The sequence below is a fragment of the Aedes albopictus genome, chromosome 2 (genome assembly GCF_035046485.1).
Source record: "Aedes albopictus strain Foshan chromosome 2, AalbF5, whole genome shotgun sequence".
Classification (NCBI taxonomy): domain Eukaryota; kingdom Metazoa; phylum Arthropoda; class Insecta; order Diptera; family Culicidae; genus Aedes; species Aedes albopictus.
In genome coordinates this window covers 37,678,113-37,705,632 of record NC_085137.1, presented here as the reverse complement: position 1 = coordinate 37,705,632, position 27,520 = coordinate 37,678,113, and the positions used below count along the sequence as shown (strand labels likewise).

General features: G+C 38.2%; 1 protein-coding gene across 1 annotated transcript; it reads right to left on the bottom strand.

Moving 5' to 3' along the window:
* Positions 1-6,754: 6,754 nt before the first annotated feature.
* LOC109410820 (matrix metalloproteinase-19) lies at positions 6,755-9,949 on the bottom strand. The gene is made up of 2 exons (XM_019684355.3): positions 9,536-9,949; positions 6,755-9,480 (listed from the first exon to the last, which is right to left on the bottom strand). The coding sequence occupies exons 1-2, from the start codon at positions 9,737-9,739 to the stop codon at positions 8,209-8,211; spliced, it is 1,476 nt and encodes a 491-aa protein (XP_019539900.2). The 5' UTR covers positions 9,740-9,949; the 3' UTR covers positions 6,755-8,208.
* Positions 9,950-27,520: the final 17,571 nt, after the last annotated feature.

Below are 27,520 nucleotides of genomic sequence, written 5' to 3'. Positions count from 1 at the left end.
GCTGTTCACGAAATGTGATGGTCAAACAATAAAAAAGGTATCATTGAACGTCAAAAAAACCTCTACGCATATAGGATTTCCTCTAGAGATTTCACTATGGTTCTTCTGTTAGATTTCCCAATTGGGCATCCTCTATGGATTTCCCGGTGGTCCCTCTTGAGATTTTTCCAGGGTTACCTCTTGGTATCTCCTATATGAAAATCTCTTGGTATTGCTTCTGAAATTCTTTTAGAAAATCTTGTTGGAAATTCTTCTTGAATTCATGCTAGAATTAAACATCCCATTTCTCCTTAAACTGCTCCAGATATTTCCCCAGTACTTTTTTCAGGAATTCCTCCATGGATTTCTCAAGGAGATTTCTTCAAAGATTGCAGTAGGGATTTTTTCAATGATTTTTCAGAAAATGCTCCAGCAATGCCTCTAGGGGTTTCTAAGGAGATTACAGTAAGGGTTCATTCAGAAGGAATCAGACTTAAGGGATTTATCCGGAGCTCCTGTTAAGGTTTTCCAGAAATTCCCCCAAATATTTATTCAAAGATTTCTCCAGAGATTGTTTAGAGCTTGGAATCTGGTAATTAAAGTGGAAAGGCAGCGGAAACGTAACCAATTCGGGCAGTATGAATGTCTATACTAGTCAATCAGATGTTGGTTCATTTTCATTCGTTGACAGCTAAAGTTAGATGTTATGATTTAAGCTGCGCTAACCAATGACAACTGTCTTCTGTAGACCACGATTGCTATAAGATAGGAGAAGACTGTGTTCCAGTAGAGCTGTTATGACAAGAAGAAAAATAAATAATAGTTATTTATGTAACGAGTGGCAAGCCTCGTCGAATAAATGTACGACTCGTGCTGAAAAAATCGAGTTTTGCAACAAGTTCCATACAATATTTTATGCAATGTTTTTTTCATTATACAACTCATCTGAGTTGCATAATATTTATAATGCAACCCAAATGAGTTGCACTATGAACATTATGCAACTATTTTTCATTATGCAACTCATTTCAGTTGCATAATGAACCAGTTCGGAATAATTGGCCTTTTTTATACCAAAATGAGTTGTATAAAATAGAAATTATGATACTGAATTGCATAAAACATTTTATGCAATTCAGTATCATAATTTACATTTTATGTAACTCATTTTGGTATCATAATGGCCAATTTTTCCGAACTGACTCATTATGCAACTGAAATGAGTTGCATAATGAAAAATATTTGTATAATGTTCATAATGCAACTCATTTGAGTTGCATTATGAACATTATGCAACTCAAATGGGTTGCATTATGAAAAAATCATTGCATAAAATGTTGTATGGAACTCGTTGCAAAACTCGATTTTTTCAGCACTCTTCGTATTTATCCAACTCGGCAAGCCTCGTTGGATAAATGTACGACTCGTGCTGAAAAAATCAACTTTTTGCAACTCGTTACATAAATAACTATAATAGTTCTGCTGTAAACAAGCATTGAATGTTAACTTTACCATACACCATTTTTTCTGAGTTCTTAACACCCATTCATTTTTTTTACCACAAAAGGCTCGTCCAAATATTACGTAACACAAAGTTTAGTAAATTTAGACGGTATCCCTCCCACGGCGTAACTATTTTTCTAAGAGAAATTATGATTTTTTTTTTTATGAAGCGTGACACAGTGTTGGACCCCTTCCCCCTTATAGACGTTACGTAATATTTGTACGATCCCAAAGCAGACTCTCCACACCTATCTCCGTCTCTGACGTGCTCAGAACAATTTTTCTTGAATAAAAAACTATTTTAAAAAATGTCCCGATTTTGTCAGGTACCCGATTTTGTCAGCCCAAAATGCTACCAGGGGCTGACAAAATCGGGTCCTTACTGTATCTCTCGAGATCTTCAGGAATTTGATAGACAATATATTCAATAATTTCTCCGAGTAATCGTTCAGAAATTCAATCTTAAACTTACTAAGAAATTCCTTTTGAAATATCACTTAAGACTCCTTCAGTAGTTTAAGGATTTTTCATGAATGTCTGTAAGAGATTAGCTTTTTTCATTGTTTTTTTTTTATTTTCAGAACTTTTAGAGAATTTTTAGCGATTGCTTCGGAAATTCCGCCACGGGTCCTCCAGGAATTCCTTGAGATTCGTCCGAAAATTCTTTGAGATATGTATCCACAGATATTTACAGAAGTATTTTATGAAATTTCATAAAATATGTTGAAGTTATTCTTCGAGGGTTACCTGAAGGAATTTCTATAGAAATTTTTAAAAATTCCCGGTTGAGATTTAATTTTATTGAAACAATTTCAGAAACCATCGTTGGAGGAACTCTTGCAGAAGTTCCTGGGGAATACCTGGAGGAACTCCTGAAACTCGCCACAAAAGTTCAGTTAATTGGACACAGAGGAAAAAAACTCCTGAGATGGCATTGGAGGAACTTGTAGAAGAATTTTATGAGAAGGTTTTGGAAAATTTAAGGTAGAAAATCTTAGAGAAGTTTCTATGAAAATCTCTTTTATGGTATTTCTGAAGGACATCCTTGTGGAATTTCTAAATTAAATCATGAAGGAGTTTCTGGAGGAATCCTTGAAAGAAATTCTCCGGGAATCCGGGAAATTGCAGACAAAGGTACTAGAGGAATTCTTGTATAAACCTCCAAATAAATTTTTGAAGGATGATTTGAAGCAAACCCTAGAAGAAACTCCTGGATTCTTGATACATACTTCTGGATTCTTGAAAGAATTTCTTGCACAATGTTAGAATGGTATTAGTGGATAAAATTTTCTAATACATTTTCCCTAGAGGAACTTGTGGAGTATTCGTGAAGGAATCGCCAAAAAAAAAAAAGTTTTTTTCGAGGAATCTGTAAAGCAATTCCTGAACAACTGGATTATGCTGGGAGTAATTCCAAGAAGAATTTCTTGAGATATTCCTGTAGAATAATAATAAAAAAAATCTGAAGTGACCTAAAAGATCTCCTGAAATAATCTTTGAAGAGATTTTTAGGGGTCACCGAAAAAAAAAACTGAAAGAATCTCTGAAGACAGGATTCTATGATTATCTAGAGAAGTTTACAATCCCACCCGTGGAGGAATATCTGAGGATCTTCTAGAAAGCTCCTTGGAGGAACTTCCCGAAGAATCTAATGAGTATTTTCTGGAGAAATTCCTCAAAAACACCTATAAAAATCCCTGGATGAATTCCTGAAAAGAACCCTATCAGAATTCCAACAGCACTGGTCTAAAATGAGTTTTAGAAAATATTATCCTTTGAAGACACGTGAGATGATGTGAATTGCTATCTTGTGGAATCCTTTATAAATTTCCTAGTAAACGTCCTCATCTCTAAAATGTATAGCTTAGTTTTTAGGAGGATAGTTTTTATTGTAACCTCTGATTTACATGCGTTTAAGCCTTTGTAAATTGTACTTTAGGTACAGGAAACAAATAAATTTGAATCGACGTTTTTTAATGACTGGATGTAGTATCTCATCTTAAAACAATAAAAAGTAAGGTCACGCCGCCGCCGCCGCCGCTGCTTCAAATTACTATAACCGCAGCCGCCGGTGAAAACTGCTTCGGCGCACACGTCTACTCTCGAGGTTTCCATTTCAAATTTAGAATTTTTTTTCAGAAACTTTTTCAGAAATTATTGCATGAATTACTCCAGTAGATCCATCAGGTATTACTCCATTAATTTAAGGATTTTCTTGGACATTTATATGGAAGTTCCCCCAGGCGTTTCTCTGACAGTTCCCTGGTTGCATAGGATTTTCACACAGGGATTCTTGCCTTGATTCTTTCAATTTTTTTTTTCAAAGATTATCTCAACAGCTCCTGCAGAAATTAATCCAAAATCTTCACAGAAATTTATCTAAAAGAACCTGCATTTTCACAGAAATTTATCCAAAAATACCTGCAGAAGGCTCATCAGTCCTTCCAGGTATAATTCCAAAGATTCCTAAAAAAATAATTTCTTCAATGGTTCTCTAAAGAATTCCTCCAGGTTTTTTTTATAATTTAATCTCCAGGATTTCCATTAGGATTTTTGTGTGCGAAGCTTTCTAGAAACTGTAATATTTTTTTCTGATAATACCTTCAGCGCTATCTCTAGGTGTTCTAACGAAGATTTATTCAGAAAATCCTCCAAGGATCCCACAGAAATTTATTGAGGGATTCTTCAAGAATCCCATCAGTACTTTTATCTGCATTTTCAACAGTCATTTTTAAGATATTTCTTCAGAAATTCCTCTACAGATTTTTTCAGTAATCCCTCCAGAATTGCTTTAAGCATTTTTTCCTTGGGATCACTTGCAGAGTTCCTCCATAAGTCTCTCATTATTGGTTTTTCTTGAAATCCAGGGGTATCTTATGGTGTTTCTTAAGGTATTCTCCTACCCAAGTAGCATTTTTTAGTTAAATAAGCTATAAAAGGCTCTTACAATCATGATGGAACTAAAACAAAAGGTGTATGCCTTATTAACGGTTATTAAAACCTCTACATGACCAATTGGTCATCAGAAAGCTACTTGGGTAGGCATTCATCCATAAAACAGCTTTATTTAATTTAATATTTAAAGTTTTATTCAGGAATGTCAAAAAAAATCAGGATTTTGATATCTCCAGAAGTTTTAAAAACAAACGTCTTGAAATCCGGCTTCAACAGTGCATCAGAACTTCAGACGCACAAATCTCAAGAAGCAAGCTTCAAACAACAGTGCCTTTTATTATTCTGTCCATGCTCACTTGTAATAAGCTTAAAATAAGAAGCTCAGGTGCGCTGATTTTGTTTACGAAGAGATGTGTGCCCTCGAAATTGTGAGTAAGTGCCAAAGTCGGCCATTGTGGCGGCCTTTTTGGGATTCTAACAAGTCTGTCCTTAAGAAATTTCATGAAACAATCCACCATGGATTTCTTAGAAATTACTTCAGGGAGTCCTTGAAAAATTATTCAGTAGTTTCTGTGAAATTTCAGGAAGACGTTTTGAAAAATTCATGCAGGAATATCTAAAAAAAAAAAACTGCGGGTATCTCTGAAGGATTCCCAAGATATATTTCTAATGGAACCGCAGGACCATTTAAAAACTATCCTTACAGGAATCTCTGCAGAAATCGCTGAAGGAATTTCTCAAAGAAGTTTTGAATAAACCGTGGGAAAAATTTCCGAAGCAATGCAGGATTTATTATGAAATTTTATAAAAAAAATATAAAAAAAAAAACTCCATGGAAGAACTTTTGAAGAAATTTTTTGCTGATGTTCCTCAAGCATTTTGAAGAAGTCTCTGGAGATAAAAATATGTCATCAAAGGAATGTCAGGAACCCTGCATAAATGTCTGAAAGAACATATAATAAAATTTCTGAAGAAATCTTCAGGCGAATCCCTATAGAAATCTTAGGAAGTGATTTTGAATATATCTCTGGAGGAATATCCGAAGAAATACCAAGGAAATTTTTGAAAGAATCCCAGGAGGAGTTTTTTAACTACCAGGAGAAACCTGTCGGGAAATCTTTGGAGAAATTCCTAGACAAAAAAATCAGGAATTCAAAGGAAAACTTTTGGAGATTTTTTTGTTTTACACGTAAATAGTATTTTAAATAATGCTGGAGAAATCCTGAATTACAATTCAAGGAGAAATTTCTGAAGGTATTCTTAAAGAAATCTGTGACCTAATTAAAAAAACCCTGGAGATGGATAAGCGTTTGCAAAGATCCTTACCAAAAAACTATCGAGATATTTCTTAAAGGATTCCGGAGGAATTTATTATTTTTTTTGGAAAAAAATGCTAAGATGAAATGCGGCATGAATTTCTGGGGTAATACATGGAGAAATATCAGCAGAAAACTCTGAACTAATCTCTGTATGAACTCTTGCTGGAATCTCTGAGGGAATTCTTGCCTGAATCACTATAAGTAACAATGCAAGAATCTTTGGAAGAATTACAGTTGTATTTTCTGTATTAATCAATTCATGGAGGTATATTTGGGCACATTGATGTGAGAATTTCCATTGAAATATCTAGCATAGCATAGCATAGCATAGCATAGCATAGCATAGCATAGCATAGCATAGCATAGCATAGCATAGCATAGCATAGCATAGCATAGCATAGCATAGCATAGCATAGCATAGCATAGCATAGCATAGCATAGCATAGCATAGCATAGCATAGCATAGCATAGCATAGCATAGCATAGCATAGCATAGCATAGCATAGCATAGCATAGCATAGCATAGCATAGCATAGCATAGCATAGCATAGCATAGCATAGCATAGCATAGCATAGCATAGCATAGCATAGCATAGCATAGCATAGCATAGCATAGCATAGCATAGCATAGCATAGCATAGCATAGCATAGCATAGCATAGCATAGCATAGCATAGCATAGCATAGCATAGCATAGCATAGCATAGCATAGCATAGCATAGCATAGCATAGCATAGCATAGCATAGCATAGCATAGCATAGCATAGCATAGCATAGCATAGCATAGCATAGCATAGCATAGCATAGCATAGCATAGCATAGCATAGCATAGCATAGCATAGCATAGCATAGCATAGCATAGCATAGCATAGCATAGCATAGCATAGCATAGCATAGCATAGCATAGCATAGCATAGCATAGCATAGCATAGCATAGCATAGCATAGCATAGCATAGCATAGCATAGCATAGCATAGCATAGCATAGCATAGATTCGCCCTCTCACCAAATGTACAAAACGGTAATAAGACCGGTGGCCTTCTACGAATACCAGCTCGAGGAGGACTTGCAAGCACCTGGTGTTTTCATGCGATGTGTGCTATGGACGATCTCTGACGGTGTGCAGGAGTACGTTGTGTATGACGACGAAAAAGAAACCACGAATCCGCTGCACTGTACTGCGAACCCAGCATATAGAAGGTGTCCAAAGCTGGACGGATTCTTTACTACACCAACGAACCTAACCTCAAAATGACTGACAGATCTCAGGTCATTTTGACACAAATAACATGTGCATGAAAAGGACGACAACAAGTAGAATATAATATAGTATAATATAATATACTATATTATATAGTAGAATATAATATAATATAATATAGAATAAAGTAGAATATATGATCCGTCTTTTTCGTGCATGTGCGTGATCTGTCATCTCTATCTCTCTTCTTGGCGTAACGTCCTCATTTGGGACAAAGCCTGCTTCTCAGCTTAGTGTTCTATGAGCACTTCCACAGTTATTAACTGAGAGCTTCCTCTGCCAATGACCATTTTGCATGCGTATATCGTGTGGCAGGCACGAGATACTCTATGCCCAAGGAAGTCAAGGAAATTTCCTTTACGAAAAGATCCTGGACCGACCGGGAATCGAACCCGTCACCCTCAGCATGGTCATGCTGAATACCCGTGCGTTTACCGCCTCGGCTATATGGGCCCTTGCGTGATCTGTCATAATGACCTCAGAAGTGTCAAACATTTTCATGGCTAGCTTTGTTGGTGTAATGAAGAATACGCTGGGAATGTTCGGCATGTTTCAAAAATATCGGATAAAACGATATCCGAAATTCATCATCGAAAGAAGTATAAAACTGACTTGCCTCCACTTCTTCATGTATGTATTTAGCTCAATCGCGTTTGACGCTTTGTGGAATCGAATTTCTATGCACTAAAAGTTTTAATATACTATATTATCTGCTTATCTATCTATACTTCATTACACCAATAAATGTAACCTCAAAATTCTTTGGTCATTTTGACAGATGAGCAAGAAAAGTTCAGCAACAATGTTGGTACCCGGGTAGAGGAAAAGAGCTCAATAATAGCATATTTTGACATGAAGATCAGAAAGTGATATTGGTTTGATTGATATAAGAGCTGAAAGATCTGAAATTAATGTCAAAAATTTACTCCTGGAACATCATCATCATAACATGTTTAGATTTTGTAAAATATTACCAATAGCAGCGAGCTATTCGATTGATCTAGATGTTCCAGGAACATATTTTAGATATTATTTTCAGATCTTTTATCTCTTATTCAACCAATATCACGTTTTGATCGTCAGTATTTTACCTCTACCCGCGTGGAAGAAGGCAGTTTTGTCTTTATCTTGCATGACCTGAGAATTGTCAAACATTTCGAGGTCAGGTTTCATGATGTAACGAAGAATTACCTGGAGGCTTGCAAATGCCAAAACACGGTGTTAAAACGGTGGGTTGGGTACAATATAAATCCTAACACGCAAACCAACGCCGCTTCATCGGTGTAGCGGGTCCCATCGTGTAGTCCGTCATGTTCAAGATATGATAATTACGACCCTTGAAGAAGTACGCCAGTCCGTCGGTATGGCGCAACGCGGCATCTACATTGACCGGCATGCCTTGGAAATCGAACACCGACCGAGGAAACTCTTTGCCAATCTGGGGCCGTTTCCGAGGACTATAGAACCAGTAATGTTTCTTCCTCAGAGCCAGCAGATTTCCCTGTTTTGTAACAAATACCGCACCTAGGTTGCCGGGAAGTCCCGGGAAATCATCTTCGATTGGCTTCGGGTAGCCGGCTTCCAGCTGGTTGTCCGCGTAAACCCATACTCGATTGCGCTTGAAGAAGAATGTTTTGTTGTTTCGATAGGTGAAGGCGACATCTACGCTACCCGGTAACTTTGGCCATTTTGAGGAAATTCGACGCCCTCTGGGTGTCCGATCGCGAAGTGGGTAGTAATAGTCACCTGCGAGAGCATACGTTTGGCCACGAGCGTCGTTCAGTATGGCATCGAATTTGTGCAGTGAACATAGAGGTGGGACCGGGGTTTCCGTTCGGGGTGGCACAGTTGGAATGGCTGTTGTGGTGCGACTAACACCATAGAGAGCCTGAAGAGCGCGACGATCTTCCTCGGGGATTTCCGTGTGATAGCGAATGTGGAAGGGAAACATTATCGACGTTTTGGAGTTAGAGTGGTCTAATCCCAGCGTATGGCCGATTTCGTGAATGGTTGCACTGAAGAATTCTTCTGATGTATAGCTTCGGTCAGTGTTATAGTGAATATCTCCAACTTCCGGAAAAAAGGCATGCGCAAGAGTAGTGTTGGTTGTAAATCTACATTCACTGCCCAGTCGGTTTTCGTGGATTTTTTGCTCGTCACTGACATAGATATCGGCTTCTCCACGACTAACTTCTGTTACATTTAGTAGCACGTGCTTGGTCCATTCTTTGAAAGCTTGATTTATCAAATTTCGTGCCTCGCTTTGTGGCACGCTCCTCGGAAAGCTGTTAATTTTGAATGTCAATGCCCGTTTTGTCCACTTGTCTTCGATTGCGTTGAGTTCAGCTACGCCACAGCGAGGAGCCGAAATAAGTCTCCTGGTATCATCGTCGAGTGCTCCATTTTCTGTGAGGTTGAATTGCTTTTGAAACCTTTTCAGTGCATCCTTGGCACTATCTGTTGTTTGATCCAATCGATTGATTATGTCATCCGAACTAAGGAATCCGTAGTCTTGCAAGACAGCCTGAAAGAAGTATTTCAGTCAAAACATAAACCCATAATCTTCAACACAATCTTACTTGAGCGTCTTGATCCGTAACTACTGGCGGCACCCTAGGGTCAGTGGGAAACTCGTTTGAGTCTGCTTGGAAAACGTCACTAACATCATCCCTCACACGGTGAACCAACGGAATGAATATCGATTCAGGATTTATAGTTGGGAATGCTAGACTAAAACTGAACACACACAGAAAAATGGCAAGCACTGCCAACAGCTCCATCATGCTGCTGATAGTGATGGAATACAACTGATTAGTGTTCACCCAGCCCGAATTTACAAACAACGTAATACACTTGTTTTGCTGATAAGTATTGCCATCATAGGATTGGGAAAAATCACATATTTAATTATGCGATGCCTGTGAATGACAGCAACCTTATTCTTTTGTATACATGTATTCAGTCGAGTAACTACAATCCCACAGTAGAATACTTCCACAACATCTTTTACTACTTCTAAAATAACCATTTCAATCACTATCTCATCACCAACACCACCAGACCTGTCTCTGTTTCTTTCCGAAATCATATACTTTAACTTGATTGAGTTTATTGTGAAGCCTATTATCATTTTCTCTCACTACTTCAGAGGAACAAAAGCTTCATTCACTGCCGATGATATCAATAGCGTCTGCAAAGTCGAGGAGTTCGATTTCCTAATGTTTCTTCGAATGTAATGTTGGATAAGTCTATGTGTGCATTATTCTGCCTCAATCTGTTCAAGTTAAAAACGAGGTGAACGCTTAGTCTGCGATACGAACACTTAATTTTGACCAATCCAGCGATTCACATGCCAGCCTTATTAGTTTTGTCAAAAAAATCATTATTTTCCAAAGCTTATTTATTTTCGGTGTGAGCGATGCTTTAAAATCAATGAATAGATGGTGTGTCTGTAAGGTGTACTCTCGGAATTTGTCTGGAATCTTCTGCAGGGTAAACATCTGAGCTGAGCATCGGCCGTGGAACTAGTAATACGCACGGATCTTTTCGGTAGTTTCTAGTAGTTCTAGTAGAACTAGTAATACGCACGGAGTTTTTCGGTAGAACTTCCCTGTATTGCTCCTGCCAACATTCCTCCGGCTGGTACCAGAACCATGGATTACGAAATCGTGGACTACCTTAACATGAGCTATTCACTTTCTCTCACTTCATCAATGCCTCTACCACGTTGCATGTCATCGACTCCAATCCCCATTCTGTAAGCCTCGTTAAGCTGCGGATCATGCCGATCCGGAAGGTCACATGTCGCCCTCACCAGCAAACATACCGGTCCGGTGGCTGTCTCAATGCGGATGTACGTCACGGCACCGTACGCGTCCTGGCTTGTGTCAAAGACGCCTCTGGATCCAGCTGCTCCATTTCTTTTTGCTCGTATTACTGACGATGTTCAGCGGAACGTGCCACCACGGTGCTTCATTTACCGTTATTATCAAAAAAAATATACCATCAAAACCTGAAACGCCATTCTCTTTCTTCATCATTCCTACACCTCTGGTCAAATTTTTTAAAAAATCTTTAGACGAAATTTTGAGTTACGCCCTTTTAAAGGGCCTAACCCCTAAAAAATCAGGGTTTCTATAGAAAAACATCATATTTTATAACAGAAGCATGTTTCTGCCATCAAAATTTGAAACGCCATTCTCTTTCTTTATCATTTCTACATCTCTGGACAAATTTTGAAAATAATCGTTAGACGAATTTTTGAGTTACGCCCTTTTAAAGGGCCTAACCCCTAAAAAATGAGGGTTTCTATAGAAAATCATCATATTTCATAACAGAAGCATGCTTCTTCCAACAAAATTTGAAACGCCATTCTCTTTCTTTATCATTCCTACACATCTGGATAAATTTTTAAAATAATCGTTAGACGAAATTTTGAGTTACGCCCTTTTAAAGGGCCTTACCCCTAAAAATAGGGGTTTTATAGAATACCATCATATTTCATAACAGAAGCATGCTTCTGCCATCAAAACCTGAAACGCCATGCTCCTTCTTTATCTTTCCTACACTTCTGAACAAATTTTTAAAATAATAGTTAGACTACGCCCTACTAAAGGGCCAAGCCCCTAAAAAATCAGGGTTTCTTTAGAAAATTATCATATTTCATAACAAAAGCATGCCTTGAAGTCCCAAATAATAAAACGTATTATTAATAATGCTACAATTTGATACTATGCGCTAATATTGGCTATTTGTATTGATGTTTGTATACAAATTGGCCATTACGCTAATATAAGGGAAGTATTTTCAAACATGTAGGGAGCAATCATGTTTGTATCAATTGCCATTCATAGCGTGGGATGTAAGTTTTTTGTATTGCTTTTTTAAAGACAAAACAAGCGATGGCATGTGCCTATCTCATTCGTTAGATTTTTTGGTGAATGCTGTTTTCAATTAATAAACATACAAAATTAAGGATTGAGATGATCAATTGTAATGATAGTTCTATATTTATCTGCTAAACTACGTTACCGAAGAATAAGCGTGATTAAATGAAACTAAGTTTTATAATAATTCTACTATAAGTACTTATGACCTTCAAATGGGCGTAACTGGAGAATTTGACCAACATTATTTTTAAATTCAGTTTATGGGTGTGCATTAACTATATAAATGAAAAAGTAAATGAACTGTCGTTTATGTTTTTCATTGTACATTGTTCTGGCTATAATAGTAAATGAAGCCAACAACGTCTGTATCCTACAGGTTAAAGAATACTTCCCTTATACTGGCGTTATGGCTAATTTTTATACACAAGGCATTCAATATTAGTACATAGTATCAAATTGTAGCATTATTAATGATACTGTTCGTTATTTTGGACTTTGGAGCATACTTCTGTTATGAAATATGATGGTATTCTATAGAAACCCCTATTTTTTTAGGGGTAAGGCCCTTTAAAAGGGCGTAACTCAAAATTTCGTCCAACGATAACTTTCAAAATTTATGCAGAGGTGTAGGAATGATAAAGAAAGAGAATGGCGTTTCAAATTTTGATGGCAGAAGCATGCTTCTGTTATGAAATATGATGTTTTTCTATAGAAACCCTCATTTTTTAGGGGTTAGGCCCTTTAAAAGGGCGTAACTCAAAAATTCGTCTAACGATTATTTTCAAAATTTGTCCAGAGGTGTAGAAATGATAAAGAAAGAGAATGGCGTTTCAAATTTTGATGGCAGAAACATGCTTCTGTTATAAAATATGATGTTTTTCTATAGAAACCCTGATTTTTTAGGGGTTAGGCCCTTTAAAAGGGCGTAACTCAAAATTTCGTCTAACGATTTTTTTAAAAATTTGTCCAGAGGTGTAGGAATGATGAAGAAAGAGATTGGCGTTTCAGGTTTTGATGGTATATTTTTTTTGATAATAACGGTAAATGAAGCACCGTGGCCACACCTTACTGCAGTTCAACGTTAGCTGCTCTAAAGCCGTCATTTCCTTAACAGCAGACCCGTCTTTTAAAATGATCGTTGATCATCCTCATAACCTTCTTCGCACTTCTCCCAAGGAACACACGGTCAGAAAATTCACTCATTTTGGAGCTAAAGTGGGACAACTCAAAAATGAGTAAATTTTATTTCCAGCGATAGCGCTGGCCCAAGTGCGAAAATCTCATCAATTTAGGTTGTATAATATTCTTGCCGATGTGAAGAATATTATACGGCTTAAACTGTTTGGATTTTTGCACTTGGGCCAGTGCTATCGCTGGAAATAAAATTACTCATTTTTTGAGCTGTTCCAGTTTAGCTCTGTTTTGTGTGAATCTTACTCATTTTAGAGTAACTTTTTCTTAGCGTGCACACATGGTTACACAGGGCCGGATTTAAGGGAGGGCCAGGGGGGCCATGGCCCCGGGCCCTCACATTTCAGGGGCCGCCACAAAATCCCACATCACGAATAAAAATGTGAAACAAAAATAAGTTCGAAATAGTTTTTAAAGTTTTTAGGAGAGCAGTTTTAGGAGAGCAGCAAGAGAGCGAAATCCTGGAGAAAAACTTCGCTTGAACTCTGGATTAACTATAAAACTCTGTAGAATGTAGAGCTAAAAAGTTCCTGCTCAATATTCGTTTTCATTATTGTCGAAAACTCTGGACTTACTTTGGAAGAATTTTCCACGGTTAAGAATTGTAGGATTTTTTTACGGTAGCATTCGGAAAGTTTATTGGAATAATATGGTTGAGTTCTTGAAACATTTATTTCTGCACTTCGGATGTTATTTATGGCAAACTCCTGACAAAATCCATAGATTTCTTGGGGGTCTTGCAAAATAAATATGTGAAGTAATCCTAACAGAATCTGAGAAAACTTTGAAAGTTTTGCAAACATTGTTACCGACCGGAGTCTAGCCAATGCTACGAAATTAAAAAACAGCAGTTCTCAAATGTGTACTCACCGGTCAGCTTCCTAATTTGTGGGTTTTACCTGTAAACAATATCTTCTTTCTCTAATAATATAACTATTAACACTGATTTTGATTTAAACGCTTAATTAAATAGCATGCTATAACTTTTATTGCCGATCAATTTACATATTTGGCAAAAGCACTGTGATCACACTCGTTGGGGCCACTCAGCGACACCGACGCACCGCAGGAACACCGACGCACCGCAGGATCACCGAACCAACCCGGAATCACCGCACTCCCATCTGCACACCGCATCACCAGCTTTCGCCAAATAGCCTTTCGAACTCGTTACCACCTTTCGCTTCTGCTTAAAGCCGAACCGGACCGTAACCGGGCCGTTGAGGTCACCCGGCGATAGACCGTAGCACTGAACAGTTCTGCCGGAGATTCTCGATCGCACTTCTAGTTCTACCGGCGAATCACTAAGACACTTTTACCCGGCGGGTCTCTTAACGTTGTCCCGCGAGCTGAACCGGCAGTGATAATGGTTCTACCGAGTGTCTGCACTGTTACGATTCGGTTGGGGCCTGCTGGCCCCACACTTGGCCCAACCCAGCTCTTCCTCTACACAACCCCCAACGATTTTTCGACCTCTTGTACGGCCGGACACTTAAACGACCCTGCGGCCACTCCTGGCTGTTTCTCTGCGGTTTCAACAAAATAACACGTATCCCTGCCCTCTAGAAATACGATGAGGGGGGCTGGTTACCGCACTGTTTGCGACTAGGGCCGCGCGGGGAACTATAACGTCACTCGCGAAGGGGGGGGGGGGGGGGGGGGTTCTTGGTTAAAATTCATAACCAGATCCTTGGATCTTTTCTGGGCTCAGATGTCCCGTGGTCTTTACTATAGGCTTAGTCACGAATTACTCCTCGATTCGATATTAACTTCGACCGTTTGCGACTTGGAGATGAACGTCCTTCTTGTTCGAATTATTGCACGGGACTCCCGTGGATTTCGTGGTCGAGTTTGGTGTCGGCTCCGGAGATAGGGATGGGTGCGTATTTCTCTCTCTCCAACAACGATGCTCTCCGCCCCTGCAGCCTTAACCTAGGGAGTGTGTGCGATGGAGTATTAGCTTTTGCTGCTACCACAAGCGTGGCTCTGTTGGAGTGTTAGTCACCCTTTCGGGGACCACTCGCTTTACCGCAACGTGGTGGGACTTTGCCTCTTTTCGATTTATTTTTGTTTCGTTGTATTAAACTAATACTCCATTGCACACCTTCCACTGCGTTAGTACCCTGGGCCGCGTCAAACACCCAGAGGTGGACCGTGCGACCCCTTAATGGTCTGATACCAGTATCAACATTTCGTTCGCTAATATTTCGTTCGCAATTTCCATTAAAGGTTTTCTAGAAGTTTCACAGGTTTTTCTATAAGAAATGAAGTCAGTAATTACATAAGAAACATCCCCTGGGTTTTCGCAAACAAATCTTTAACTGTCTCTATTCGAATTCCTTCTAAAATAGCGGAATTTCTATTGCACGATGAAGTTTCCCCAGAAGTTGATTTCAGACTTTTGTTGTTTTTTTTTTCGGGAAGTCGCCAGAGAACCCTTTGGCAGGCGCGTTAAAACTTTTTCTGCTGAAGTTCCGCAAAAAAAATCATGGTAATCGACCAGCAACTCCTCAAGAGATTGCTCTACGGATTCCACTTGACATTTTCTTGGGCGTTCTCGCAAAAAACTGCGTTGCGTTACAAAATTTACTAGAAATTTTTCAAAGATTTTCGCTATAAATTGGTTTAGGCATTTCTCTAGAGACTCTGATATGGATTATAAATAACTCTAAACGGCTAAAACCGCAAAAAAAAAAAACGATTTTACTTTATATTTCTTTATCATGATCTCTGTTCTGATTGATTTTACCATTTTTTTCCTGGCTAAGCTAATTGTCCTAGCTTTAAATTTTTCCACTTCCACAATGACATTAGTACTTTTTTGTAAGAATTATCGATATTTTTCAGTTTTTTTTTATTATAAATAAGCAGAAATATACCCCTGGAAAAGGGGCCCCCACAACAAAGTGGCCCCGGCATTGGCGTATCTAGGATTTTTTCCTAAGGGGTGCCTAGGGGGTGCCAGTTTAAGTGGCTTCCAGGTTGTTTTGTTTTTTTTTTTTTTTGTAAAAGGAAATACCGATCCACCCTCAATTTCTTTGTATATGTAATGATATATTGCGTCGCGGGAAAAATCAGACCGCAAATTTAAACGCGCTATACATATTTTAAAGAACATTTTGTTTTTGAAAATCCGAACCATTGCAACAACAACAACAAGTACATGTACTGATTAAACACTTTCCCCGCCATGTGATGTTTGAAAACTTGATAACTTGATTGCGTATAATAAATGGAATTTGTATTTTCAGTTTGAGCAACAACCCCTTTGTTTTATAGATTGAAAACAATCAGGTCCGTGAGATTACGTTTTCACATACAAAATTTGGACTCGATTATCCTTAGTTCCGTTCTAAAGCTTCACGAACATATTATCAATCCAGTTGAAGCCCGGAATTTGGAGCGAGCGAACTTCGATTTTTTTCTTCGGGAGTCTGATGCTCGCACCAAATTCCGATTTAGCTATATGAAGCTGAAATTTTGACTTACTTAAAACCAACATTGTAGTAATAAGTCAAAATTTCAACTTCGTACATTTTGGATAATCGAGTATGATACAAGGAATTTATGCTTTCGGCAAAGATTGTTTCGGTAGTTCTTCAGGGAATATTCCCGGCAATTTATTTGAAAATTGTTTAGCAATTTATTTCTCTCATTAATTACATTGGATATGGCAAATTTCTTCGGTAATATCTTTGGATCCCTTTCGGCAATTTATTTAAGAATTTATTAGGTTGAACTTTGATACTAAACACCTTTCACGCATCCTTTGAAATTTTCATAGGGAAATTTCTTCGGCTATTCCATTAGGAGTTTTTGGCTTTTTATTTCATTAGCAAATCCTTTAAAATATTTTCTCGGGATTTCCGCCAATTTTTTAGTAGTATTTCAAGCATTGTTTTGTTAATTTTAGCAATACTATTGATATTTGCTTTTTAAAATTCTCCAGGCAATTGCTTTGGGGATTCCTTTAGTGAAGCCTTTGGTAATTCATTCGACAATAACTCTAAAATCTTCCTCACATTTTTTTTGGAAATGTCTTCGGCAAGTCATTGGCGCCATCCACAAATTACGTAACGCTCTAGGGGGAGGAGGGGAAGTATCGTCGAGCGTTACGGTCCATACAAAAAATTTCGGGGTTTCATACAAAAAAGCGTTACGGAGGGGTGAGGGGGGTCGAAAAATGCCGATTTTAGCGTTACGTAATGAATGGATGCAGCCATTCTACTTTTTTTTTAATTTTCGTCAATTTTTTGGACTATTATTATCTATGCTATTCGGTATTCCTTCGAAAACTCCTTCGGAAATTCTTTCATAAATCGCGGTACTTTAAAAATTCTGTCACGGTGATTAAACGGCAATTACTTTTAAAATTCTTTCTAAATTTTCTTAAGAAATTCTTTTGATGATTTCGGAATTTTGTTTTAGAATTGCTTTGTTTTTTTGTGAATGTTTGTGGAAATTTTTATAGAATATATTATTATTTTCTTCAGGAATTTCTTTGGTTATTCTTAGATGAATTCTTTGGTAACTTTGAGAGTTTTAATGTAATTTTAATGGCATTTTTCCGGCAATTTCTTTGGGAATTTGTCAGGAAGTTTTTCGTGAGTTTCATAGAATTTTCTTTGAGTAAGTCGAGTTGAGGATGTCTCAATTTCCAGTTCAGCAATTTTCGGAAGCAATAAATATAAATACAATTCAATCATAAAGAATTACAAAAAATACGATAAAATTGCCTGAGAAGTTTTCAAAATAACTGAGAAAGAAATAACTGAAAAAATTTCAGAGAAATAGCCATTGAAATTATAGGACAAAAAATCTTAAGAAATTTCTGATAAAATTCCAATGAAGGTACCGCAGATTTTTTTTTACAAAAAAAAAACAACTATGCCGAAGGAACCCTCAAAGCTATACTGCGGTTTAGCGAATGCGGAGTCGTGGGTTTGAATCCCACCAACATTTTTTTTTACACAAATTCAAATCTCAATTAATCAATTAGCAACATTCTGTGCCTTCTAATTAATTACAAGTTTTCCCCGGACATTCCTATAGGACTTCATTACAGGATTTCTCTGGAAATTCCAAATATTCTCGAAATTCGTTTAGGGATTCCTCTAGAGATTGCTATTGGGATTCAGCTGGAATTCCTTGAAGAGGGCTAAGAGGAGTTCCAGGAGTATTACCATGATTATTTTCTAGAGAAATTAATGAATAACAATTCTAGAGGAATTTCTGGATGTGTCTAGTATGTAAAAAAATCCTTTAGGATTTTCAGGAGGAAACATCGAAGGTATTTTTGCAAGGCTCCTAGGAAGATTGCCTTGAATAATCCCAGCAAGTTTTTTGAAGTAATCCCTGGAGAAATTCTTAGAAGAATCCCAAAAGAGTTTCTGGATGAGTTCTAGAAGGAATTGCTGGAAGAACCACAGCAGGAATAGCTTGAGAAATCCAGCTGAAATGCCTGGAGGAAGGCCAAGAGGAGTACCTGGAGGAATTCCATGAGAAATTTATGAGAGAATCCTTGGATAAAATTTCTTGGATAAAAAATTTTGGAGGAATCACTGGAGAGCTTCTGAAGATATCAAAGGAAAAGTCTCAGGAGGTATTCTAAGAAGCATTCTGGATTTTATCATTGTATAAATCTCAGCAGAAATCCTAGGAGGAATTGCTGGAGGAAGCTATACATGAAATTCTAGAGAAACCCCATCAGGAATGTCTAGGGGAATCCAAAGAAAAAATATTTGGAATACCTAGAGAAGTCCCTGCAAAGACCGGTAGAGATATTCTAGAAGAATCTATAGAGAAGGCCCTGAAGGAATAGCAGGAGGAATTTCTGAAGGAATCTCAGGAAGATTTCCCGGGTGAATTTGATTCGTATAGGAATCACTAGAAGAATTTCTTAACGTATAATTGTAAGAATTTTTGGAGGAATTGCTGGAAGAATCGCAGGGGGAGTTTGAAGTATTCTTGGAGGAAGGCCAAAAGTAGTTTCTGCAGGAAATCCATGATGAATTTCTGGTGGAATCTTTGGATAAAATCTCTGAAGGAATTCCTGGATGAGTCCTTGGAGAAATCCCTGGTAGAACAACCAAAGGAATTTCTGAAAGAATTCTAGGGAGATTGCCTGGAAAGATCCCAGTAAAAAAGCCAGGAGAAAGCGCTAGAAGAATCCGTAGCATAATTTCTGTAGTACCACAGTTAGTTTCGCGAATTGCTTGGGGAATCCCAGCTGAAATATCTGGAGGAATATTCCTAGAATTCCGGGAGGTATCATAGAAGTATTTTTGTGAGAAGTCCTAGAAACAGGAATACCAGAGGTATCCTAAGAGAAGTTCCTCTAACAAATTCGTTGAGGAATATCTACAGTTATCCTAGAAAGGATCGGTAGAAGTAGAAGGAGGAATCCCTGATGGAATCGCAGGAAGATTTTCTGGAGAAATCCCAGGAAGATTTCCCGAAAGTATTGCAGCAAGTAAGTATGCCAGGAGAAATTCCTAGAAGTATTTCTGAAGGAGTCCTAATAGGAATTGCTTGAAGAATTCCAGCTGGAATTTATGGACAAAAGTCAATAGAAGTTCTTGGAGAAATCCCCTGTGGAATTTCTGGAAAAACCCTTGAAGAAATCACTGGAAGAATCACCGAAAAGATTTTCAGAAAGAATCCCTGGGAGATTTTCCGGAAGAACTTCTTTAGTAGAATTTCTGAAGGTATTACAGTGAGAATTTTTGGGGGAGTTCTTAGAGAAATTACTGGAAGAACCGCAGCATGAGTTGCTTGAGGAATCCTAGCCACAATTCCTGGAGGAATGCCATGAGAAATTTCTGAAAGAATCTCTGAACAACATCTCTAAAGGAATTCCTGGAAGAATCACCGACGGAACTTCTGAAAGGATCCCAGGAAAATTGTCTTGAATAATCCCACCAGGAACTCCTGAAGGAATCCCAATAGAAATTTTTAGAGAAATCCCTAGAAGAATTCCGAGAAGTATCATAGTAAGAATTTCCAAAGAAATTCTAAGAGAAATTGCTGGATCAATCTCTGCAGAAATTTCTAGTATGCAAAACCCCATCAAGACTGCCTGGAGAATCCTAACGGAAGTTTATTGAAGAAATATCGGGAAGAATCCATAAAGGAAGCCTAAAAAAATTACTGTATGAATAGATAGAGGTATTTTAGGAGGAATCCATGGAGAAGTCTGTTGATTGTTCTTACCAATATCCAAAACGTAAAAATGTACATAAGTAAATTCGGGAGTGCTTTAGTTTTGGTTAAATGTTCCATTAATAAAAGCTTGTAATTGTTGTGTGAAGTTTTAAATCACACTGACAGTCACCTGTAAATTCTAGGGGGTGCCAAATTTGTTCTAGGGGGTGCCTGGCACCCCTGGAACCCCTCCTAGCTACGCCAATGGGCCCCGGGCCCCCACATTTGTAAATCCGGCCCTGTGGTTACAAAACAGTCACGGCAGCGCATGTAAGGGTTGCGCATTAAAGCCTGGAACACATAGCGTCCGTTCCGTCGAGGTTTGCGTTTTTTTTTGACAGTTTTCCCATGGGGAATGTGTCAAGCTACTGTCACGCACACGCAAACGTACACACTTAGAAAAAATCACCGACTTCGGTAATATTTTACCGAAATCTCAACCGTTAAGTTTTTTCCTGGAAAAATTCGGTGAAGTTTAACGAACTTCGTTAAAATTTGACAGATAAACGATAACATTTTACCGAAATTTGGTATTTTTCACAGAATTTCGGTAAAAACCATTACCGAGCGCTCAGCAGTTGAGATTTCGGTAAAAATTACCGAACGCGACTAGCTGTGTATGCATTGTGTGGGACACTTAAGTTACAGTGACTTACATGCGCTGCCGTGACTGCTTTGTAACCTTGTGTGTTTCTTGGGCTGTCTTCTTCCGGCTCCGGAAGCAAGGCGATGGTAATTCCGAGATTTTCCAACCTAAAGTGACTCTTCCGAAGATTGTGTAGCTCCTGATGGGACACCGGGCTGCACGAACCTAGCTTCGATCTCACTGCTATTGGTTCCTCTGGTCGACCTGTTCGCTATTCAAGGCGCATATAGGTAAATGTCCTTCAGCTTGAGCAGAAATTGTGGAGCAGTATGCTGGTCGTCGGTGATCGGCAGGCCTTGTAGATGCACGACGCAAGTATTTCCGCAGTGCTTCTCAAATAGCTACCGTGTGTTGCAAAAGCTTCAAACTTTCCATTGTGTGTGCACTCTTGATTTCTAAACGTTGTGCGTATCCTCTCGCCAAGAAGAAGAAACTCACGCACTGCGAGTCTTTCTCGATCCGGGAACCTCCGACGGTCCAAGTCACGCGGAATGGCTGTGTCACGTCTCGAAATCCTAGACTATTGCGCTTTTGACCAGCGTATAAGAATATTTGCCGCAGTGCAAAGTACGGGCATCATCCGGTATCAGTAGGTCAGCTCCAGAGGCACGTTCTCCTCCATTTGGGAAATTTGTGCCATAAACATCATCCGGAATATCACGGTTGGCTTTGGCTGGGCAGGGTGAACTTTGCAGTTCAGTCCTGCAGCTGGTCTGACGAAATGAAGCAGCGGGTTGCGGCGCTCCTCACAGCCTTCGATGCTTCAGTGGAAGCTTAGCCTGCAGCCGGTGATACCGTGCTCATTCAGGCACAGTTGGCATAGCTTGCATTGTACAACTTCCCATCGCTCTCCGAGCTGGAGGCTCGAACTCCTACACTCTTCCACATCGTATGAGTACACGGAACCATCGTACGATCTCCTTTTCGATCCTTTCTTCGACCCGAAATCTCCGGAACGGGGGGTTCATTCTCAATACGCAGCAACTTCGCTAGCGTCCTTCACGATTCTTGATAGGTAGTTGAATACGTCCGCAGCATCACCACTTTGCTCTGCTTGCGACATCGCACCCATTCCAGCTGGGTGATATTCGGTAGCTTCTTTGTAAACTCCTGGAGCAGCATCCGGTCGACCAAGTGCATAGTTTGCCCGGTTGCTTCTAAGTGATCGGCGAGCTGCTGAACTATCACTCCAAAGCTAATAAAACTGGTCAACCGATCCGCTTTCGGTGGCGCTGCGTTTCGAACCTTCGACACAGCATCTTGAGAAGTCGCTCTGACCTTCCGTACTGCATAAAGCCTGTATCCGCAATAATCGGGACACAGAAATATGGCTGTAACTCTGCAATAGATACAATAAAATTGCTCAAATTTTGCCTGATAATATCTTAAGGTATGTTCATTTCACCTGCAAAATTTCATGTGAATCGGTGAAGTACCTTTTGTTGTAGCAATGAAACAGTAGAACGCAAGCAATTGAATTTTGTACATCCCCTGGTTTAGCTTGTCAGCGCTGTAACTTTTGAATTTGATAAAGGAAATCGCTGAAATTTTGTACACAATCCTCTCAATCTACTTTACTTGCATAGGCAAAATTTCAAAAAAATCGATGGACTATCAACAATTTTATAGTCGAAACATATATTGGGGCTCACCGTGATTTTAGTCCTTCAGACAACAATTAGTGAGCACCCATTATTGCTTCGATTGTGTTGTTGAAAGTGCTACACCAATAATCATCAAATTTTGCAGGCATAATATACACATAATCAACTACCTTCTGTGAAAATTTCATGAAAATTGGCAGAGACATTCAAAAGTTATGAATAGGCAAACATCGCACATAAAAAACACGGAACATTTTCACTAACACTATCCCCTATCAACACCATTAACTTTCAATCCAATTGATAAAAGTTGGTGAAATTTTGCAAGAAAGTGTCTCTATAGGTATCATAACTGCTCACGAAGTTTCATAATTATTCTCACAGAACATTGAATTATAGCGGAAAAGAACCATCTAGCATGCGAATGAAAATTGATGATAATTGTACAAAATCTTAAAAACCACGTATGTTTGTTTCTCATCCACAGTTAAAAGTAATGCATCGATTTTTATGAAATTTTGCACAAATAATAAACATACATCAAAGAGCTCTCAAGTAGCTTTTGGCCAATTTTTATTGATTCAGTACAGAGTTACTGCCGTACTTGTGTGTCCCGATTATTGCGGATACAGGCTTTACGCAGTGTCTCGATGATCTTTGGGACGGATTTTGGCAGTAGTATTCTGCTTCTCACCGTATCCAGGGCCTCTTCTTCCAGGCACTCCGTAGCCGTGCCAAATTCTCCTCACCGGAAAAGTCGCACGCCTTCGTTGACGTCTCGTAGTTGCTGATAAACATCGGAAACATTCTTCAGCCCATCCTTGACAGTTTCGCTTTTCCGAATAGACTTCTCTTGCTTTCTCTATTCTTCGAATCTATCCGAACTTTCTTCTTCGCTGTATTCTTCCTCCTCTGCGGAACATCTCCTCTTCCTCGTTGAAACTTCTTCGCAGCCTTCCACCTCTTCAGCGGACTCTTCTTTTTCGGAGCTCGTGCTTTCCGACTCATAAACTTGCGCCACTTTTTTCATCTTCTTAGTTTTCTTTATTATCTCGGGTAAGGGAACCCTTGATTGTCCGAATGGCGTCGATCGAAAAACTCTCCGGTAGATTCGATGAACCTCCAACCGGCATCAGTGTCAGCTTGTGAGAAATTTTCGAAGTCGCATGTTTGTGATCATCGAAGCTCGCTACCATCGCATCCGCTTTTCCAGGCTTTTCATTCCTCGACTTTTTCTTCCCGAGTTCTTTCCCTGGCTTCATCTGCTTCGATTCCGTCGTCTTCCTTCTTCCGCTTCTCGAGCTTCCCACTTCACCGCCTCCAATAGCTTCACCCAGACCACTATCGGCCGCTCTCGTATTCCTCTTCAGTTTCTCTTTCATCTCCGCCTTTATTTTCTCGTGTATCCTCTGATAGGCTTCTTCTTCGGAGATCTTCTCTTCTTCTCTAACTGCCGTTATTCGTAATCGAGTTTCTTCAGTTGCTGGCTCATCTCGAACAGCTCCTGCTTCATCTCCAGACGTTTCCGACGCAAAATCTTCTACTACTCTATTTCCTGCTTCTGCTTCGCCTTCTCCGCGTCGAGCTCTTTCACTTCAGTAGCAAAAAAAACCATCACTATCATTTCCGATGCACTTCTGACAGCACCAAGAAACGTTCCTAACATCTGCTGCGAAGCCTGAGTCACGGCCGAAGTGATATCACCGTTAGCAGTGATCACTTAAGTATTTAAGTGGAGGTTTGGGTGTGAACCATATATAATGATCCTATTTGAAGATCAATAGGCATTGTTTAATGATTTTGGAAAATTCCAAGTCGTCCAAACTCTCCTGGAGTGTTTGGATTCATTCGTAGTTGCATTGACTTCGCTATATCGAAAACGTCAAAGAAACCAGGACTAATGAACCACTTGGAACCTTAAAAGTTATTGCAAAATTCCAGCTTTTCAAGACTTTTGATATATTTGCAAATCCCACAAACTATCATAGACTTATTACCTACATTCATTGCAGTAGTTGCATTGCATTTAGCCAGCGAATTATTAATTTTGGAACAATATATAGCTATAGCTATCCCATTTGTTTATGGATTTAAAGTTACGCGAACATGGTTTTCTGGCGAAACTGATTAAGCCTATAGGAGCACTAACAATTCTAATGGCAGTGGTACTGTCTGTTACTAGTAGGTAGGGTAGCACATGTGCTACAAGGACAAAAGACCTCGGCAAGCTTGGCAGAGCAACTGCTTGTCGTGTGAGGCCTGGCTAGCGCGATCTGGAGCACCTCTCTGGTCTCAAGGTCGGCTGGAGTGGAATCTAGTCGGCTAATCAGACCTCGGATATGTGGGTGTAATGGAAAAAAGCTGGTGATTTATAATTTTACAGCTTTATTATCCTAGCATTTACAAGTCTGTGTAGGTGGGTGTGTGTGTGTGTTCTGTAGTTCTTAATAAATACCTATAGGGCCGGCCGGGAACTGCTGAAGAATTGGCGGGAGCGCTTGGTGGGAACTCGCCTCGGACTGGGGGTTGGACCAGCGACAACGACGGTTGGCGAGCGTTGGGGGAGACCACGCACAGTGGGATCATTCTGAAAAAAGACGATCAAAACCTCTAAGAGCCGTTAGATGACATTTTAGCATAAAGGTGTCTTTGAAAGATATGTTCAGAAATATCGTCTCTATTTTTATGCATACTCACTGTATGGTAAAACTGTAGGGTGAACCCGAGCAAAAAAATATTTTTTCAAAATAATTTTTTAAAGGGTAGATGTCTTCAGCAAAGTTGTAGAACAAGTAATTTCAAGTATCTTTGCTGAAGACACCATATAGTTTGGACTTCATTTTTTTGGGAGAAAATATGAAAATTTAAAAAACAACCTCAAAATCAGTTTTTTGAACTTTCGTAAAATTTCAACGTAATATGTTCTACAAGTTTGTAGATACTACTGGAATACACTATCTTGCTGAAGACACCAACTCTGTAAAATTGAAAATTGCTCCAGTAAACCATTTTTTTTGAAAATTTTTCACTATTTTCACTATTGAATATTTTTTGAATAGGCACTTGTCCAGAATAGACCAAAAGTGATTAACAATCGGGTCCGATAAGGCACTTTGATTTCTGATGCTATTTTAATAATCATTTTTCAAAGAAAATATTCACAAATTTCATAGAAATCAATTAATACAAACTGAAAACTCACGAAAACTTTTCGACTTTAATATTTGTTAATCCAAATAGTGTTCTTGTTGAAATAGTCTACATTTCTTACACTATGGTTGACTTTACATTGAATATACGACAAAAAATATCGCTTTTTCAATTTTTAGATGAGTTTTTAATACCAATTAAAAACTGTGTTTTTTATCTAATTTTTTATTGTAATTCCCAATGCATTTGTTTATGTTAAAATACATACATTAATCAATCAACTAAAACAATGATAACATTTTTTTTCATTTGCTATGTTAACATTATAGCTTCGGTTAAAAAACTAAAAAGGCGAAAATATAATGAATGCCTCTACAAGTTTTGTATTGAAAATTAAAAAAATTAAATAAAACGAGTGAAACATTGTTATCACATTGAAATAGCCAGTATCTGTTAGAGATATTCTAGGTTGTAAATCTTACGTCATGATGAAAATTCTTAGCAGATATTTTATTGAAATTAGTTATGCTGTTTGATACTCTTTAAAATTTTTTTTTTCCAGTTTTCAAGAACTGCGTCCGTTCGGTCGATTCCTGTCCATGATTTTCAAAACTCCTTCATCATATTACCTTGGGTAATCCCTTGGAAAATCCGCATCAAGATCACGGATCGATTATGGATACTTTTCCGGAGGAGCCTTTAGTTTTAAGTTTATATTATAACGATTTTTTTAAAAGATAAAAAGGTTTGGTGCCTTTTTGAGAAAGATTTCGTAGATGAGGAAATCACTCAAAGAGGCTTTTCCCTCTTTCAAAATTTGTAGTTCAAAATAAATGACAGTTGAAATAGTCTACATTTATTTAACTTGTTTTTTTTTATTCAGAATTACTACTTGGATGAGCTAAAAATAATATCGAAAGGTTGTATGAGACTTGTGAATATTTTCTTTGAAAATTACTATTAAAAAGCTTCAGATATCAAAGTGCCTTATCAAACCCGATTGTTAAGTCAATTTTGGTCTATTCTGTACATAATGAACCATAGAAATTTTGACAGCACGGCTGCCAAAAAGTGCCTAGTCAAAAAATATTCAATAGTGAGTTTTTAACTCATCTAAAAATTTAAAAAGCGATATTTTTTGTTGGGTATTCAATGTAAAGTCAACCACAGTGTTAGAAATGTAGACTATTTCAACAAGAATAATATTTTGATATTAATATTAATGTCGAAAAGTTTTCGTGAGTTTTCAGTTTGTATTAAATGATTTGTATGAAATTTGTGAATATTTTCTTTGAAAAATGACTATTAAAATAGCATCAGAAATCAAAGTGCTTTATCGGACCCGATTGTTAAGTCACTTTTGGTCAATTCTGGACATGATAAAGCATTGAAATTTTGATAGCACGGCTGCCAAAAAAGTGCCTATTCAAAAAATATTCAATAGTGAAAATAGTGAAAAATTTTCATAAAATTGGTTTACTGGAGCAATTTTCAATTTTACAGAGTTGGTGTCTTCGGCAAGGTAGTGTATTCCAGTAGTACCTACAAACTTGTAGAACATATCACGTTGAAATTTTACGATATAATCATGGAAAATTTCAAAAAACTGATTTTGAGGTTATTTTTCAAACTTTCATTCTTTCTCCCTAAAAATGAAGTCCAAGCTATATGGTGTCTTCAGCAAAGTTACTTGAAATTACTTGTTCTACAACTTTGCTGAAGCCATCTACCCTCTAAAAAATTATTTTGAAAAAATATTTTTTTGCTCGGGTTCACCCTACAGTTTTACCATACAGTGAATATGCATAAAAATAGAGAAGATTTTTCTGAACATATCTTCCAAAGACACCTATATGCTAAAATGTCATCTAACGGCTCTTA

Bases quoted from the DNA above. Each gene is read 5' to 3' on its own strand.
- LOC109410820 (XM_019684355.3), bottom strand. From the start codon at position 9,739: ATGATGGAGCTGTTGGCAGTGCTTGCCATTTTTCTGTGTGTGTTCAGT. The intron at 9,481-9,535 runs GTAAGATTGTGT...TACTTCTTTCAG, and splicing joins TTACGGATCAAGACGCTCAA to GCTGTCTTGCAAGACTACGG.